The 18,263-nt window shown below is 52.3% G+C and overlaps 4 protein-coding genes across 4 annotated transcripts; 2 read left to right on the top strand and 2 right to left on the bottom strand.

The window, feature by feature from the left end:
- Nucleotides 1-4,520: 4,520 nt before the first annotated feature.
- Nucleotides 4,521-4,814, top strand: EMWEY_00001830 (hypothetical protein; the record flags this gene model as incomplete). The annotated part of the gene is made up of 1 exon (XM_013483011.1): nt 4,521-4,814. The coding sequence occupies one exon, from the start codon at nt 4,521-4,523 to the stop codon at nt 4,812-4,814; it is 294 nt and encodes a 97-aa protein (XP_013338465.1).
- A 1,004-nt stretch (nt 4,815-5,818) lies between these two features.
- On the bottom strand, nt 5,819-8,428 carry EMWEY_00001820 (mitochondrial carrier domain-containing protein, putative; the record flags this gene model as incomplete). The annotated part of the gene is made up of 3 exons (XM_013483010.1): nt 5,819-6,574; nt 6,701-7,341; nt 7,531-8,428. 3 exons carry the CDS (start codon nt 8,426-8,428, stop codon nt 5,819-5,821), a joined length of 2,295 nt encoding a protein of 764 aa, XP_013338464.1.
- Nucleotides 8,429-9,482: 1,054 nt separating this feature from the next.
- Nucleotides 9,483-11,687, top strand: EMWEY_00001810 (hypothetical protein, conserved; the record flags this gene model as incomplete). Its single annotated transcript, XM_013483009.1, has 6 exons — nt 9,483-9,914; nt 10,145-10,366; nt 10,479-10,696; nt 10,874-10,933; nt 11,096-11,192; nt 11,421-11,687. The coding sequence occupies 6 exons, from the start codon at nt 9,483-9,485 to the stop codon at nt 11,685-11,687; spliced, it is 1,296 nt and encodes a 431-aa protein (XP_013338463.1).
- A 988-nt stretch (nt 11,688-12,675) lies between these two features.
- Nucleotides 12,676-15,779, bottom strand: EMWEY_00001800 (Very-long-chain acyl-CoA synthetase, related; the record flags this gene model as incomplete). The annotated part of the gene is made up of 4 exons (XM_013483008.1): nt 12,676-13,284; nt 13,442-13,671; nt 13,856-14,029; nt 14,138-15,779. 4 exons carry the CDS (start codon nt 15,777-15,779, stop codon nt 12,676-12,678), a joined length of 2,655 nt encoding a protein of 884 aa, XP_013338462.1.
- Nucleotides 15,780-18,263: the final 2,484 nt, after the last annotated feature.

Raw genomic sequence — 18,263 nt, 5'->3', positions numbered from 1 at the left:
TAACAGATATAAAGCAGCGCATCCCCTGTCATTCTTTGCCAGCATGGACTGTGTGGGGCGTTGCCTACGGGCTCTGTAGCATTTGCACATCGGCCGTTTGGTCGGTCCTTTTTGATTCCTCTCTTGTAAGCTCCGGGATCCTCACACCGAGTTGAATTGCATTGAATTCTCACTGCAGTCAATGAAGGCAGCAATGCCATGTTCGTAAGATGGTCATCATATTGTATGGAGGCCATGCGATAAGGTTAGGGCTTCATTGGGGGAGTGAAGATATTGACTCCAGTGAAACGTCCTGCTGTCCTAAAGGGCCCAAGAATTTGTAGAATTTGTATCCACAAGGGGCCTAGCGGCGTTATATACAGCAACCTGCCCAGTGCTAGGTAGAACTAAACGGAAAAGCGAATCGACCCTCGGCTTCGGGTCTCCATGGTTAGTTTCCTTGCATTAAAGGGCAAACATCAAGCGTTCCAAGGGGAGGAATTTGCATCTTCCTGCTCGAACGCTGGGTTCGCTAGTCATGTCAAGACTGTTTGCAAAAAGACCTAAGGAGGTGATGCAACATATCTTCCGAAGTTAGTCTGATTGAGGGGCGTATTTGGTATTTCAAAGCATTTGAAAATCCACTTAACTTCAAATCAAAGGGGGGACAGGCCTGACTGAGGGAACTGCCATCTGCACCGTCCCTCCTGGATATGTCAGGTGCCCGCGTCCTGTAAGTTGCGGAACGCAAGTCATTCTAGGCCTCAACTGGACGTAACCTAACAGCTAACTAAACACGTATGGAAGCTCCATAACCCTCCGAAGTGAATCATTACCTACAATGAACTCAACATTGAGAAAATCCATGAAGCGCCACTATATCGTCCATATGATGACGACCCAGAGCAACCCGGATGTTGTAGTAGCACCACTCCTTTATTCTTTGCCACTCGGCAATCAGCACCCCTCATCGAAATGTCCGGATGTTCTTTCTCGTGCAGGCCTGGTTTATAGCCAGGCAGTCTAGCCAGCACTGGAACAGGTTTGGAGAATTACGGGAATTTTCTCAAGCACGCTCCACACATTAATATCTAGGCAACTGTGGGGAATTAACTAGGATTGATATGACCTATGCGGCGAGCAGATGTCATACAAACCAACAAAAGTAATAGTTTAATTGGCCAGGGCCTGAAACCTTATGAACTTGCCAGGGGAACGCACCTTCAGAGCATTTCGTCCTTCGCGTCTCCGGCTCCCGCCAAAACTTTGCGAAGCCAACTCTAGGCGTGCTCTAGCAGAGCGCAGCACTTTTTATTAGAAAAGCATTTCGGCGAATGTTGCTGTATCACTTGGGTAGAGGGGCCTGCATCTTTACGCTTACTTGCTCTCCGGCGCTAATCATTTTTCTGGATTGCTCTACACCCCATCCTCGAAGTATGCTAGCCCCCGCGCTGCCGTTGGCAACACCCAGATTTTTTCCTATGCATTTCCGGTCCGGCACTGCGTCCTGCAACTGCGCTAGCATGTGGGTTTCCCCTGGTCGTTCAAAATTGGTTGTTTCCGGCTCCTTAGATACTCATGGGGTTGTATTTATCGCTAGGCTCGACCATGGGTGACGTTTGAAACACTGCAGAATCGGCGGGGACCTCTTGTGGTACCAGACGGAGCGTGGGCTTTTCCAGCTGTACGTTTCAGCTTCACGACCTACTGTACCCTTACTCAAACTGCAAACTCAGGTTTTAGCAGGCCATGGATGGGTCAATACAACATTGGAGAGAGAGGCCCTTTTAGTGTCTAAGCCTGCGCTTGGCAGTAGGGCTTTAGTCGTAACCTGCCCGGAAAGTCAGCAGCAGTCCTATCAAACCTGGATTCCTGCAGAACACTCCGGTTCCCGAACGGCCATCGGCGGACATTTCAACGAACCTCATAGCGGGCCTTCTAGTTGGAAGCTGCGATAGCATCTACATCGTAGGGGGCATGCTCAACAATTATGCCGGTTTCATCCCCTGTTCTAGTATGGATACACTAGAGGAAGTGGCCCAATTATTCACCATTCAAGTCTGGAAGCTTGACAACCTTCCCAAAAGTACGACCACTGACAGGTATGTCATATATATGTTGTTCATTAGCAGCTTCTGGCGACAATCCATGAAGCGGCTCACCATCGATTGTATCTTGGCCACTGCAAACCATCTGGAGGCAGACGTTCAGAGCGAGAGCAGCAGCCGCACGCTGGTTCACTATTTGCGTGTCTGTATCCATATGATTTCTTCAAAGTGGCTTGGATTACTCCCTTGTGTGAAGCCGATTAATGGTACTACACAGCAGAATTCCTCTCGTTGGTCAGTGACACTCCTGCCTACACTGAGACACCGTTGGCAGATCCGACGTCACGTGTATCTGCAGGAAGGCAGCCCCTTACGCCCGAAGCGGCAGGCATCCCCACACCTCGCAGCTGCACGGGAACACATTATAACAGTACGGCAATGTCAGGCTAGAATATACGGTAAACGACGTTCGGAAGCGGCATTCAACCTAGGTTACTCGGTTGGGGAGGATTTGCAAACCTTTGGAAGAGAGCGGGAGGGGGATCAGCCAAAGAAGTTCACTCGAAGCTGGCTAGAGCTTTTACTTTCCGTGTTCGGGTTAGATATAACCCCGAACTGTATCCGCAAAGGGACAGCAACTTCGTAGTAAGAAGCTACAACAAGAGGAGTTAAACATTTGTGAAACAATGCGTAGTGCCCAAAGAATAATGTAAATATTACGTCTAGTGTTCATGCGAAGTGCAATCCGAATGGGCTTTTGTGAGCTTTTTGCGCCAAGCCATTCCTCGCGAACATCTCGAGGCCATCGTTGATTCGTCAGCAATCGCTGCAGACATCGGCGTGAGCAGTCAAGTTAAAGGTAATCATTGCCTTTTCGTATCCCATGACTCCCCTAAATATCGCATTATATATACTCTGGTGTGCCAACAATTCCGTTTGTGATTTCGTTTACTGCGACCTTCTTTCAACCATGTGTACATCAGGTCCTCTTCTCTTGACAGTCTGATTGTCGTCGAGTATCAATGAGACGCACGGTTCACTCACCCAGGTCGCCCTTACTTTCGTTGATCTGCTTTTTACCGTCCGAGAGGCGGACCCAACGAGCACAGGTAATTGCCACAGAGGGAATTATGGAGGTGTTCAACCTACGTTTTTACATCCAGAAGCAGTCTTCAGTGCAGCCCCTGCAAGGGTATACCTACAGCAGACTCGGGCAATCATAGCGTCCATGTGCTGGAGGCTATTCTGCACAGAGACTGGGTGAGGGGAGCAGCAGAACCCTAAGGTCAGCTGGTCCGCAGCAACAGGTGGAATTACAAATCAATACAGCCATATTCAGAGCTGTGGCCGGCACACGAGAACGTGTACGGCGCAGCCAGGTCTGTCTGAAGTGGTTGCTTGGACCTTTACAAGGCCTTTGTAGGCAGACGGTACGCAAGCAAAATCTCTCAACAACTGTCTACACTGTCTCATACACCTAAGAAGGCTTTTCTCTGCTTGTATATGGGGCTGCTTTGCACCTTCAGTTACAGCAAGGTGCATTATAGCTGATATTAGGCCGCCTCATCTTCAGCAGCTACAGGCGCTTGAGCCGCCGAACAGTGGACGACTGTACACTCGGGAGGGAGGTCAGTTGCGTTTAACGAAAATTTAAGGAGCTTTCATCAGGAGTACGTTGGTCCCAGTAAAGCGAATACTATAGCTTGGATACGATATACGATCCTGGACAAGCGCTACACCACGCCATAGTTGAGTGCGGTTGCTCAAGCAGCAGCGCCAGGTTTGTCAGTGCCCCTCTATTGAAAGGCCCTAAATCACTGCTCGAAGGATACCAAGCTCATTAACCCGTTGCATGTACCACTTTTTCAATAGGCCGTTTGAGTTTATTGCAAGTGCCTTTGCCAGTTGCGTGCCTTGGCAACGCCCGCCTCCGTTGGCTGCTAGATCCGCTTATATGGAGTTGAAACATATTAATATTAAACAAAATACATGGATCCGAAAGATTAGGGAGGAAAGACAGCAGAAATACACAAAAATGCGCGGGGGTCAGGCCTGGAGACCGCTGGGGCGACGAGTGGCCGTGTGTTGCGGGAGCGAGAATGGAGGGGAGGCAACCTGGAGTGTACAGGCTGCTACTGGCACAGAACAGACACACACTTCTAAACACACACTTTGTTGTTTTAATGCAACAAGGAAGCCCTAGAGCAGCTAGCCAGACACAGCAGCAGCTAACTGGCAGTGCTGCTGCTGCTGCTGCAGCGGGGCAGGCAGCAGCAGCAGCAGCACAGCGGCGGCACCCCTGACCACGACCCAGACAACGGTGTCAGGCCGTCACAAACAAAATTACATTTCATAGCTCATTGCTGTCTCTAATTTCTTGTCTCTTTCACTCTTGGTGTTGCTGCAGCCGCAGCAGGCACCAGACGCACAGGACAGGCCACCTCTCACGCCGGCAACTGCAGTAGCAACTGCAGCAGCAACTGCAGCAGCAAAATGGCGCCAGCCCGCCCCAGTGTGAAGTCTGCCCGGAAGGCCCCCAAAAAGTCCCCGACAAAGAAGCCCTCTAAGGCTTCTGCAGCAAAGGGCAGCACCACTGTCGGCAGGAAGACATCGCGTGCTGCATCTGGTGCTCCAGCAGCAGTAGCAGCAGCAGCACCCAAGGTGAAAAAGACCATCAGCAAGAAGCAGACGAAGCCGGCGAAGGCAAAGATGGTCAAAAAGGCCATAAAGAAACAAACCACGAAAAAGACGCCAGCAAAGAAGTCCAAGAGCAGCAAGAAAGCATGAGCACCCCGCCGTTGTCGCTGCCGCTGCTGCGGCGAACTGCAGTGGCACGCAAAAGCAGCACGTCGTGCTGCTGATGCTGCTGCAACACACGGTGTTGCTGTGGCCAACTTGTCCGTGTCAGGGTATTCGCAGTAGCTGTTGCTGCAGCAAGGCGGGCAAAACCTGCGGCAACTGCTGCAGCAGGAGGAGACGGAGCAGCGGTTGCAGTATCGCCGGCGGCGAGTACAGCAGCAGCAGCTGTTGCTGCAGTTGCTGCAGCTGTAGCACATCACATCAGTAACTTGTCCTTCAGTTACATGGGACTCCTCCTGCGTGCGTTGCTGCGTCTGCAGCAGCGGCAGCAACGCAGTGGACCAGCAGCAGACTGACTGCACTTAGTAGCACTTTTTTTTCTTAGGCTTCCCTAGAAGCCACCAACTTCTCGTGCCGTTTATTGCTTCCTACAATTCGGTCCTACCGGAGACCGACTGCTGCTAGATTTGCAGCAGCGGCGGCACCGCGTGCTGCTTCAAATTGAACGCAGGATGGTTGCGGTAAGTGGTGCTGCTGCACATGCAGCAACTACGGGGTAATTGCCGGCATGCTATGCTATCGGTCTTCGATGTCTGCAGCTGGAGTGACACCAAAGTGTGCTTGAGCTTCTGTTGCTGCACCGAGGGCAGCTGTAGTGCGGATGTGGAAGAACATTGTACTTACACCCAGCCAGTGTGTTACGAAGTACGCCCTTTAGGTGCCAGGCGCGAAGATCGACAAACTGTCTTTTGCAGTGTATCCAGAAAAAAGCTACAACAGTTGCTGCCGCAGCAACAGTTGCCCAGGCTGCAGCAGCAGCAGCACTTGCTGCTGCGGCAGAAATGCATCTCAGGCGTGAGGGGAACTGAGCAGAAGCCCAGCTCTTCCGCCAATCCACAGTTGCGATGACAACCGTTGAAGCGGCTGCTTCTGTAGGGCGTGCCGCAGCAGCTGCTTCTTGCATCTAAGCTGCGGTCGCTGCAGCGCGTGTATCACGGCCTGGATTTTGCAGCGAGCCGTTGCTGCTCCACTTTTTGGCTCCAGTCCCTCTCAAAGCTACTTATGGCGTACTTCATCTTCTCATACACAATCCATGAAAGTGATACAGCTGGGAGGGCCTTGCAGCAATTCGCCTGAAGACCTCGGTAGAGACCCCGGAGACCCCCTTGGCGAACGGCCGCGGCTGCAGCTGCCGCGCTACTGCGGTATAGCAAAGGCTGGCCCCCGCTCCCGTCCACCTGCATGCGCGTCCTCACTAATGCCGTAGGATATGCCAGGACCTGCCCAATGAGGCTGCTGCAGCCGCCCATCAACAGCAGCACCGCAGCAGGAGGCGACGCGGGGGGCAAACCGCTGCTACTGCTGCTCTCATCACAGCAGCAGCGGCTTCGCGACGACCCAGAAGCGAATGGGGCACCTCCTGTAGCTGCTGTTGCACCAGGGGCAAAGGGGACCATCCCCCCAGGGGAGGTCTCGGAGATACAGTTGTTGCACGTCGGGCGCAATTGTAGCGGCTGCTGGTCCAGCTGCTGCTGCTGTCTGGGGACAATCACTCTTTGCACATACGCTTCTTTTAAAGTCTCAAAAACAGCCAAGTCAATTCCTGCATACGGTATAATGCCCAGCAAAGACGGGCCCACACCTCTGTACAGCCGCCGGAAGCCACCCTCTTTGTAAATAGCCCTAAAACACTGCAGCACTCCGGTATACATACACCCCGGGCCATACGCTGCTAGACGAGTCTTCACCTACATACACGCACACAGTAAACCCTCGACAGCCGGAAATAAACCACAAGCCTTAAACTCTGCGCCCGCAGCGTTCACAAACCCTATGGCGGTCGATGGTTGAATGATGCGCGGACTGGCGCTTACGAGCTCCATGGGGTAAATGAGGAGCTGTGCACACAGACCCGCCGTTGCTCCACAGAGGAACCTGTCCAAAAGCTGCAAGTGAGGCTCCCCCTGTTCCCCCTGCTGGTGCTGCTGCTGTGGTTGCTGTTGCTGCTGCTTCCTGTGGGCCAACGCATGCTTGCAGATGTCGTAGCTGTAGAACTTGACGGCTGTCTCCGGCACAACTTTCAAACAATTGGTCAAATTCCCCCTAAAGAAACCGCGCCAACCCCCCAGCAGCAAGTGGCCGCTGCTGCTCATCCTGTTGCTACCCGTGCTGCAGCAGCAGCTACCGTTACTGCTGCTTCTTACTGTTGATGCAGACCGCACATCCGCTCGCACACCGTGCTGCTGCTGAAACTGCTTCGAGGGGCCCCTTTCAACTGATCTGGATGTTTGCGGAGACCTTTGATTTTTGCTGCTGCTTCTAGGGTTGCTACTGCTGCTTAGTGCATCAGCAACGACGGCAGCAGTAGATGCACAACCTACCCCAGAAGCCTTGCCTGACAGCTCTTGCTGCATGATAACTCGAGCAGCCTGCCTCAACGGCACCGAAAACGGTTGCAACTGCAGCATAACCTTCAGGCGGTCCAGCGGGGCTGTGGCGGTGCGAGAGACGGCACCTAAGAGCACAAAGCCCAAATCCTACACCATAAACCCAAACTTTACATTATCCTACGCCGAAAGCCCAACACCATAAAATGCACGGTCCTTGTGTCGTCTGCGCTGAAGCACCATGGCTTTACAATTTGTCGTATAGGGTCTGAGGTATTCGGCTTTGACTGCAGCCTGTCTAGTTCCAGAGCCCTCACCTGCCACAGCTCCACTGGTAAGATGCAGGAACGCATGGGTGCGCATTATCTTCAACATCCTCGGGTCATCCTCCTCGTTTTTCTGCAAGTGTTGCCGTTCCAGCAACTGCTGCTCCCGCACGTCTGAGTGCTTCTTCGAACCGTCCACCGCTGGTTGATGCTCACCAGATGTTGCAGCAGACGCCGTAGAAGCAGCAGCCGGCCTGCTTCTGCAGGCAGCATAACACGTCCTGCTGACAGGTAGCCGGTGCACAGTGGAGCCGCTCCGACTGTTGCTGCTGAAACACCTGCTCCCGCCGGTGCAGTAGCTGCCGTCGTGAATGTTTTGACTGCACCTGTAGTTGCCACTTCCGTACTTCCCATTGCTGCCGCCATCGTTGAATATATTGCAGCTGCAGTGCCTAAGTCTCCTATCGTGAAAGTTGCTCCAGTGCAAGTGCCACGCGAGTGGCACCTGCCCCAATGGGACATCTACTGCTGCTGTTGACGTTGCTAACCCTTCGCTAGAGGGCTGCGGTCCTGCTGTTTCAACTGTTGCTGCTTTTGTGGCATTGACTACCTCACATGTAGAGGGTGCTGCAGAGGCCCTTGCTGCTGCCGCCCTGACGGGTAGACAAGGCAAATAACAGTTGCCTGAGCTATCGTCAGTTTCACGCGTGTGGGGGGTACGGAGTGTGCTTAACCGGCGCTGTGTCAATGGTACAGCCTGAGAATTAACAGTAATAAGGGCAGCCGCAGCAACAGGAGCTGCAGCAGCATCAGCAACAGGTGCTTCACCTACTGCGACAGAGGGGTTAGAGAGCTCGTGTTCAGGTCCTGCAGATGCAGCAGCCTGTGCAGTGCCACTTATATTCGTTCTGGTGTCGCAGCAACTACAGAAGCAGGTGCTGGGGGACATGTTGTACATGCTGCAGCTGCTGCGTGGCGTTGGGCGGCTGCCTGTACACCAACGGCTGCTGTTGCCCCTGCATTCGCCCGAGTCACTCCATAAAAAGCCTGAAACAGCAGAAACCCTGATAAGGGAATTCTGTGCCGCCATCAATTTTCCCAGAGAGACTCCGGCGTTTTTGTTGCTGCTGTTGCTGCAGGCGCAGCTGCTGCTGCTGCGCCATAGGATACAGCAAGGGTACACCTCCTGCTTCTTCCAGTACTTTATCGTGTCATCAGCTATATCTGAACTTCAAAAAAGCTCTCCTGCAGCGCTGGCCTCAGCAGGGCAACTACAAAGCCAGTAGCGCCAGCAGCTCCCGAGCAGCAGAGCGCATGCAAGCAAGGGCCTCTGCTTGGGGCACTTCGAGCAATTGGGGCTTTGTCGCCGAAACTTAATCCTCGTACCCTTCTCGCATCAATATATATATCACACACCTCAGACGCGTTTTCCAATGCCACCCCACAGTAGAAGCGATTCGCCGAACAACAGGGGTATCATTGGCAGAATCAGCAAAAAATTAGCAGGAAGGCCCGATTTTCTTATCCCCTGTTTATCCGTTTAGATTAGATTCAATAGCCTCAGTGAAGTTTATAGGTTGGCTGGTTCTTCCTGACTTTGGCGAAAGGCCTGGGCTCGTCTTATGTATGGTTTGGAATCTACGGAATAGGATTGAGGACTGAGGGTTAAAGATGGACCCCCGACCTCCGGTGGCGGTACCCCAAGGTCCAGGGCCGCTATCCTGTAGAATCTGCTGCTGCGAGCTTCAGGACAGACACGCTTTTAATGAGCATCACCGGACGCCGTGGCACTTGTCAGTAAAACGTAGACCGGGAGACCCGTGGAACGGCTGCATCATCTCTTGTGGAGTTCCTTTGCGCGATATCGGCTCTGCCGCGCATTCACACTGGCTCGAAAACATTGTCGGGCGCACCTACACTTCGTGTATATATTTTGGGTATATTATATATGTATGTGCTTAAGCACGGGCTCCTCTTCTGTGTGCGTAAATTTCAGGTACAACATGCGTCGTCGGAGCCAGCAGCTCCCCGTAGTGACTATATATGAGTTTGAGCGCAAGATTGAGCTCCTCCGGTTGGCTCGGCAGTATGCAGAAGGGGAAGGACCCTTGGGGGCGTTCCAACCGCTGACATCAGAGGGCCCCCAAACCCTAAGTGGCGCCGCCGCAGAATTCCATGCGGCTGTTCGCTGCAATAAAAAGGGCAGGGACCATCTTAAGAAGCCGCATACACAACAGCAACTGCGGCCAGAAAAGGGTAGTGCGGAGGCAGCAACAGAAACTGACGAAAGGACAGCAGCAGCAAAAGCTGCAGCAGCTGCTTGGCGTGCTGCGCTGCAGCAATACCCTGAGAGGTGTAACTTATTCGAGCAGATGCCCGCCTTTGCTTCAGCAGCAGAGAACGTGAACTATATGAGGAAGGCATACGGCTTCTTTGTAGGTCAACTGCCTAGTGCTGCTGCTGCTGAAGTGGTTTAACACCGCTTTGGATCCTCGTGTGTTCGGTGGAACCATTGCATTTGCATAAGCATTGCTCTTGCCGTTTGTTGTGGTGCTCGGGTAGTGGATCGTGATATAAGTTACCCTCTTTATGTTGCACTTCGTTGTCGCACCAGTTGCATTTGACTTGCTCCTCTTCTCTGCACACCACTTGTGGGTGTCCGCAGATACCGGATGAAGAATACTGCGTGAACACAGCCGGACTGCTACGTTGCCTATGGCGGGAGCAGCAGCAGCAGCCACGTTGCCTCCTTTGCTGCAAACGTTTCAGGGGGATCCGCGCTGCAATGCAACACATGCAGCAGCAACGGCACTTCCAGCTTAAATGGAGCGAAGAGCAGCAGGATTTGTTGCATAGATTCTATGATTACAAGAAATCTTACTACGAAGTAAGTACTCGGGACCCAGAAATTGAGACGAGGCTGCGCGACTGTATTCTGCGTGGTGACTTAAAAGGCGTGAAAAGAAGCACTATGACGTGAGCTGATTTGCGGTGTGCAGCTCCTGGAACGGCTGGGTGCTTCCAAGGCTCTGCAGCTGCAGGCCCATAGCAACGAGGGCAGCGAACAGAGCAACCCAGCCGAAGTAGCAGGTGATGCAGAAGTGGCGGAAATTACAGTGGAGGAAGAGAGCGAGTGGGAGGACTGCAGCAGCGACGATGGAAATGGCACAACTGCTGCCTCTGAGCAGCAGAAGCTAGAGGCACTTCTAAAAGCCAGGTAGAGCGGCTCAATATGTGCTGTGTGTTTGTGTAAGATGACGATACACATCGCAGCAAGCGCTCGCCTAGCCAGGGACCCACACCTCAGAGAAATACCCCCACAATCTGGAAGTTGGGGCTAAGGATTTATGGTGTTGGTAGGACTTAAGGCTTTGGGCTGATTACTTGTTTGCAGAGGATGGCGTCATGCTCGCGTGACAGACGAGGGTCACTTGCAGCTTCCCAACGGCCAGGAGTACGTTGGAGGGTTTCGCGTTCTTCCCCGGGGTGTAGGTGTAGGGTTATGGAGTCTTGGCTGCGTGCATCGTTGAGCGGTTCATCTGCCAGCCGCGCCAGTACTGAGTATTTTGTAAGTTGAGGGTTTAGGGTTCTGGCGTTGTGTTGTTCTTCGGCTTAGGGTTCTGCATCGCTCTCATGCCATCTTTTGTCGGCAACGCCTCCGCCGCTTCGGGCCTCAGCTGGCTGAGCAGTGTGTTTTGCAGGACATGGCTGGGGTAAGTTGTATCTTGTTGCGGACGCCTTTTCCGTTTGTTTTGGTTGATTCTGTTGCGATTCCTAATTCCGGTTGTTGGCACCTTTTTGTGCTGCATTCTATCGAGGCCCACATAGTGGCTCTTTTGGTTAGGCCGGTGTGCTCTTTTGATCTTGTTCTACATATCTGCTACTGCAGCCAGTTGCGCAAATGGGAATGCACGCGTGGTTTTGTGCACTGCCTTGGGCAGGTCCCACCGGAGCATGCCCTAGACATACGCAAACAGTCCTTGGCCCTCTGCAAACGGGAGAAGCTGCAGAGGCACCTTCGAATGGTGGGAGGCGAGTTTTCTCTGCAGCAGCCTAAACGTCCGTTGCTGCAACCGCAACAGCGCCGGTTGGCGTGGCGTCGAGAGGCCGAGCAGCAACGAAAGTGGCAACATCAGCGTATGAAGTTAGGCATCAAAGCCAACACCCTCCAGCGCACAATCTTGAAAGAGACCAAGTTCTTCTTGTAACGCCCATTGTGAAGCCGAAGTAAGAGTTTAGCTATTGAAGTAAAGGCTCAGTCGGTCTACACATTACGCGGGACTTGGAGAGTGATTGTCGGCACCACAGCCCCGCCGTTACTGGCACCATCTGCTGCTGCTGTGCAATTCTGTATTTCCTTACCCATGGAAACTAGCCTCCGGCAGCTGTGCTGCTGCTGCTGTGCGTCCGCGGGCGCTGTAGAGTTAGCGAGGGCTTTGTGTCGTTGGAATGCTTGGATATATTTTGGCAACTAATTTAACAAATGCGGAGTTGCCCTTGTGCAACACTCATAGGGGTAGCTGGGCCCAGGCAAACCAACTGATACGAGTGCCAGTTCGCCGTCAAGATGGAGAGCATTCATTTAGTTGAGCTGCGTAGCAGCGCTGGCAAACTAATACAGAATTACGAGCAGCGTTCGTAGCTATTCCGTCCCTTTATCCTTCTAACTGTCCTCTTTGTTTGCCGCGGGTCACTTCTTAGCAACAGGCGTTAACAAGCGTTCCATGGGACAAACTTTACAAGGAGTCATGCTAACTTCGCAAACGTGCAGGTACAAGTGCAATTCGGTCGAAATAACCCGCTGCGTTTATGACCTGAGAAACGCTGCCTGTCCACTTGATTGACATAAATAAGCATGCAGGTGTGCCAAAGTCTGCCACATGACTTGCGCACCCATTCATACCTTTACAATTCGGTTCAAAGAAGTGCAAAGTGAAGGGAACGCCGATGAACATAGACTAGGAGCCAAACACTTAGACATGAACAACATACACTCTCGAACACGTATACCCCAAAGTGAGTTTACAGATCGCTCCCTCCTCTATAATCAAGCTGGGTGGACCTCACGCAAAAGACAAGCATTTAATACCTTATGGCTCGCTCAAATGGTGCTCGGTGAGCTGAGAGAATAAGACTCGCCCCCCGTAAGCTATGCCGCATAACGCAGTGCCGACAGGAGGATGGGTTTCCTCTTGCTTAGAGGCCGAAGGTCGGATAGCTCTCGCACACGAACTCCCTAAAGCTTCCTTTTGTAAGAGGAACGAAGGCGTCGCCGTTTGAGTCAGCGTAGAAGAGGAAGCAACAACGCTTGCAGTCCACCTTGCAAGCACTCCCTGGCGAGCAGCAATCCTGGCTGGCTACCAGGTCGCAGAGGCCCTCCAGGCTCTCCCGCCTACAGAAGCACTTCTCACAGCCCAAGCAACAACCGCAAGAGCACTGGCATTCTTTCTGGTCAGTCTTGCAAGAGCAAGACGTGCAGCTGACAACCTCTTGCTTGTGCTCGCAGCCCTCGCTGGAGCACGCAGAGAGGCATAGCATCAAGACTTTCGGACGGATAGCCAAGTGGACGCCCCGGTCAAGCCTGCTGCGGATCCTCCGCAGGAAAGCTCGGACTGTAATCATAGCTAGGCCCTCCTCGAGATCCCCCTCTTGCCTTTTCCAACCGCGTATTTCTTTTTCTTCCCCCAGAACAACGAGATTATCGTCGAGATCTAAGGAACCACAGCCTGCCACCTTGCTGCCACTTCCTTCGGTTCCTTCCTTTTCACTGGCCTCGAGCTTTGCGTGAATGCAAGCAATAAGGCACTGAAACGACACAACACAGGAGAAAACAGCATGCCAAATAAACAGGCACTTACCACGTGCTCCTAATCCTGAGCACTCGTCTGTTTTTAGATGTACTGCAAGGTGAACAAAGGATTCGTTACACAGAGATTCGTTACACGGAGTGGAGACTCCTTACCTTAAGCCTGTGGCGATGCTGGCCCATCTGCAATAGTTTGAAGACTGTCCCCGGCCAACCGTCCTGCTGCTCTCTCAATTCCTCTTCAACTTTTCCTTCATCCTCTGCTTGCGGGTTCGCGAACACCTGTAGCCCTTCTACGTGTGCTTCCCGAACGCCGGACTCGTGTTCAAGCGACTTTGCCAGTTCGTGCACCGGCGCCGCCTCTCCATCAATGAAGAAGCTGGACCCTGTAAGACAAGGGAACGAATTTGATCATATCGATCTGAGGGACCCTGCATTTCGATGATAATGCTTTCAGCGACTTTATTTCACCGACACTTGTGGCGATGGGAGCGGCTGAGTGCATGGCATGCTGCGGCTATGGAGACGTACATGGGGAGTACCCAGAAACGTACAATACGGCGAACGTACCTATGCGCTTAGACAGATAAAGGAATCCAGCAGCGTCCCTCTCCATTATATCCCCTGATCGACACCAGAGATCTCCTGCTTCCAGGAGGTCTCTGTACAGAAACTGCTCAGTTTCACCGTAGTTCGTAAAGAGGCATAGGCCGTGTTCAGGGTCAATGTGGGACACCAGCTCGCCTGAGCAAGATAGGTTATCACAATAATCATACGTAAGATGAGGGAAGCCATTGGTTGTCCGCACGCACGCTGTATTCCCCTAGGGTTTCCAAGAAAGCATAAGCTGACCTCTCTGGACAAGCGTCTTCTCATCTCGGCTGGCTTCCTTGCCCCTCTTGGTTGTAGGGTCCCTGTAGACCTCATTAGTTTCCTCATTGAACTCTACGATCCTTTCGAGTTCCTTAGAATTCCAGGCGAAGTCCGGCACGAAAGCGCAAGCCCCCGGCATGTTCCAAGCATTGAAAAGGATTTGGGGAGTTTGAAGGTTCCGTGGAGAGTAGAATTCGAGTAGGCGGGGTATGTTGAAAACCGTTTTCACCACTGGCCACAGTGCCCCATCCAGCCCCGTCCCTATGCTAGCGCGCAGCTGGGGATTGCCACTCCAAGAGCCCAAACGCTGCGCCTCGTCACCCCCCTGGAAGCTTTCGTGGGCTTTCAGCAGCCGGGACCACATCATCCCCGTATGCCACAGAATAGTTGCATCCATGGCCTTGACATCAGGCCATAGACTGAGCAAGCTGCTCCGAGACCGCAGCAACAAGGCCCCTCTACAAGCAATTGCTGCTGCTAGAGCGTGGAGCCCCACCTCATGGGACAGCTGCACCCCTAGCAAGAGACGGTCAGACTCAGTCAACTCCACAGCTTGCATCCAACAAAAACCTGCAGAGAGGAAACGGCTGTTCGAAACCCACGTCGCACGCAAGTGCCCTTTGAGGTCGGCGGTATATAGACAGCAACATGGGAGGGACATATGAGCGCAATGTGCGCCTACCCCAGCCGGTCGTTCGGAAAGGGATCCGACCATTTTGCGTAGCGGCTCCTTCAATAAAAGTGGGAATCCAGAGGGCTTGCACTTGTGCTGTCCATCCTTTTGTATGTCCGTGTTCTTGTGCCGCGCTGCTTCTTCGTCTGTGAGGAATTCCTTTACAATACTGTGCACGTGGGGAATAAGGCTGTGCTCCCCGTCATGCTCTTTCGCATCTGCTAGTCCACAGACGTACACAGAGCAAGGATAGGAGCCGGGCTGCCCTTCGTCTTCGAGACGAACAGCAGCCACCGCCGCGTCAGCTTCTTCTCCAGATGGCTTCAGCCACGCTGTCCTCATGGAACTGAGAGTCAGGTCGTCGCAGATCAGCGTCTCTGCACTTGCCTCTGCAAGCGCCTTGCGCAAGAGGCACCCTCGAAGCTGAGGATGCAACAGCGCTACAGTGATACCTGCCTTCAAGAGGCCGAACAACACTATCAAGTATTCTGGACTGCTGTGCATCATCAAGGCAACTACATGGGAGTTGCGTGTGCACTCTGCACACGACTGAGTACTCTTTTTAATCTCACAAGAACAACACTTGGTAGGTCCTTTACCCTCTAATTTGGTTGCCCACGCTGCGACGCTGTTGCTGGCATGATCTACGTGGCGGTAGGTCAAGACCCTCGTGCAGCACTGTGTGCAGCTATCCACATCATCATTTCCTTCACTCGCCCCTCCGTAAACCAAAAACACCCGGTCGGGGCCCTCCTCTGCGACTTTCTGGAAAAAGCGTACTGCAGTTGTAAGACCCTCGCGCTCAAGAGTCCTCAACTGGTCATGCCTGGCATTTAGCTGCACTGCCCACTCCTTCTCAATGTCAGCCAGAGAGGTACCAGTTTCCTTCTTAATTTGCTCGACCAACCACTCAGGAGCTTCAGTCTTCCTCGACTGTGGATTCGCCATCTTGCCGTGGTTACAAGGCTCTAACCTCGGCACTCCACGAACTAACGCAAAAATTTCAAATAGCTTCACCTACATTCATGTGAAACAAAAACGTACTTGCTGAGCACAGCTCAGGAAACGCGCTTCAGTGTGGGTTAGCAGCCTGAGGGACCACTGGCAGACCACTGGACCGCGACTGCGTATGTGTTGGGGAGGCCGAAATCTACTCAGGAAAGAAGAAAGAGAGTGAATGGCAAAATAAGATATCATAACTAAGCAAACAACAGTAAATGAATTCATCCACAACTATTCTGAAAAGCAAGGGACCTGCAGGAATCAACCGCGGCGGGTGCCAGCAGCGAGCGGAGCCGGTCCCTGTGTGTGCTGCGCGGGGCCATTCCAGCCACAAAGCCTACAAGACCCAGCACATTAGTATTTCGCCAGGTTGTGCCCAAATTCACTCCTGCCCACTGAAGTGAAAGTTGACCAGATGTGTTAACCCACAATGGTGCTAATGAATTTTGTGAGTTCAACCGTGACCTCATGGAGCTGGGGGCACGTAAAGAACACACAGACCATCTACGTTTACTGTTTGCTATGCTTTTGCCTTAATATATGTTGGGTTATTTTGTTCTTTGGCGGGCCAGGGGCAGAAGCACCAGCTTAAGTTGTTACGACATCGACAAAACGCCAGTAGCGGCAGTAAGATGCCTCGGCTTTGCACGACCTTCTTCCGTGTGCTTGAGGAGTGTGCTGAAGGAAGCTAACTTCGGCTGAGTTTAAGGGTATTTTAGCGACAGAAAGCAATTCATTATTTGACGAACACTGCATGTTTACAGTTTTCCATACGGAAACTACTACGCAACAAAACGTGGCGTAAAGCAGTGGTGCAACTGGCAATTCTGTCAAGCGGGCGCATGAACCTCCAGATGACCCTTTCAGACAAACTATAGGACAACAAAACCTGGCAAAAACTGCCTCAAGTGTCTGTACATACAGCCAAGAAGGCTTGATTGTGCCTGTCTGCGAGGCCGTTTCGCACCTTGAGTTGCAGCAAGGTGCGTTGCAACTCACTGCAGGCCGCCTAATCTCTCCCAACTCCCGGAACTCCAGTCGCTGATCTCAGGACGCTGGTGAACGGCTGAGAGATATCAGTTGTATCTGAGTAACTCTAGAGTACCTCTGGTCCATTGTGGCTCGCGATATTCATCGACAAAGACCCAAAACCCGCGTTACAACTGCCAGCTGCCCTGTAGAGGTACATGGGCAGGAGACAGTACTGTCGTGTTCCTCCCCAAGCACTAGAAGGTCATATTGGCCCTTCTCCGTGCCGTCGTCTGAGGCGCCTTCTTCCACGCTGAAAGTGATAGACTGATCCGGCATGCAGCTTCCATGCGGAAACCACGCTAGCAATACACTAGATAGTTTCACGCATTTAGTTCCTTGTTGGTCCCAACCAGTGGTGGCTCCTGGCAGCAGTTTCATATTGACAATCTATTGTGCGGCCTTTTGGAGAAGTATTGCATCTGTCAGCTGATTCTGTTAATGTTAAATGATTGTACCGTACATGATCCACTTACGTTTGAAATATCGGGCTTCCACCCAATGCAAATAGCCAAAAATAAGCAGCTTGAGCATACATGGCTTGCTTCGAACTAGAACTATCCTGGGCTTTATAAACCTTAGACAGCTTTGACCTCGCATGAAGCAGCACGGCTGAGGAAATTATCGGACTTGTTCCGACTCCACCCAGTCTAGGCTTTGTCCGATGCCACTACAGTTAAGGAACCCGGAAAGTAACACATTGTAGCACGCACCGACGGACCCCTGCGAGCATGCCGTCCATTGCAGGAAAGTAATCAAGCCTGCTGTCCTGAAAGGGAACCACACACGCTCTGACAACCTCTGCAACTGGGCAATCTTTCCAAGCCGATGGCCGCCACTCTATACACGATTCGTATGTGGCAATGCACGCTTTTGAGTTCTTGCATTCCTCGGCGAAAATCCAAGGTAGTGTGCATGGACTCGTCAGAAGCTGTTTCGTATGGAGCATTCATGCTGCAGTAGGGGGAAAGCCCTCTTTTCTTGAAGGACATGACACTTGTATATCCCATATTCAGAATTTAGCTACTCACATGCGACGCGCTGTAGGCAAGGACTCATATGTATACTGGAATATATTATTGCCATACAGACTTCTCCACATCTGTGTGTTGAGCACACCACTTGGCCTGTTTAGGTGCATCTCATCTGCAACTGTTGAGCAGTTTGTGGACAAATCGAGTAGTGGAGCACGCATCTTATATGCAACGGTGCCTCGGCTTTTCTGATAGCATTCCCACGATAATGAGCCTTACTACCTGCCTAACCTTCCCCGTTGTGTTGAAATGTACATTCGCTGGTCCGGATGAGTGTTTGTTGCACTTGCATTTCTTTCCTTTGGAATATGCACCAGTTAGTATTGTTTAGCATGCAAATGCATCGTGCTTTTGTTGACGGCAGCAA

The sequence above is a fragment of the Eimeria maxima genome, genomic scaffold, assembly GCF_000499605.1.
Source record: "Eimeria maxima Weybridge genomic scaffold, Emw_scaff9, whole genome shotgun sequence".
In the NCBI taxonomy this organism is placed as follows: domain Eukaryota; phylum Apicomplexa; class Conoidasida; order Eucoccidiorida; family Eimeriidae; genus Eimeria; species Eimeria maxima.
This window is presented reverse-complemented; position numbering and strand designations above follow the sequence as displayed.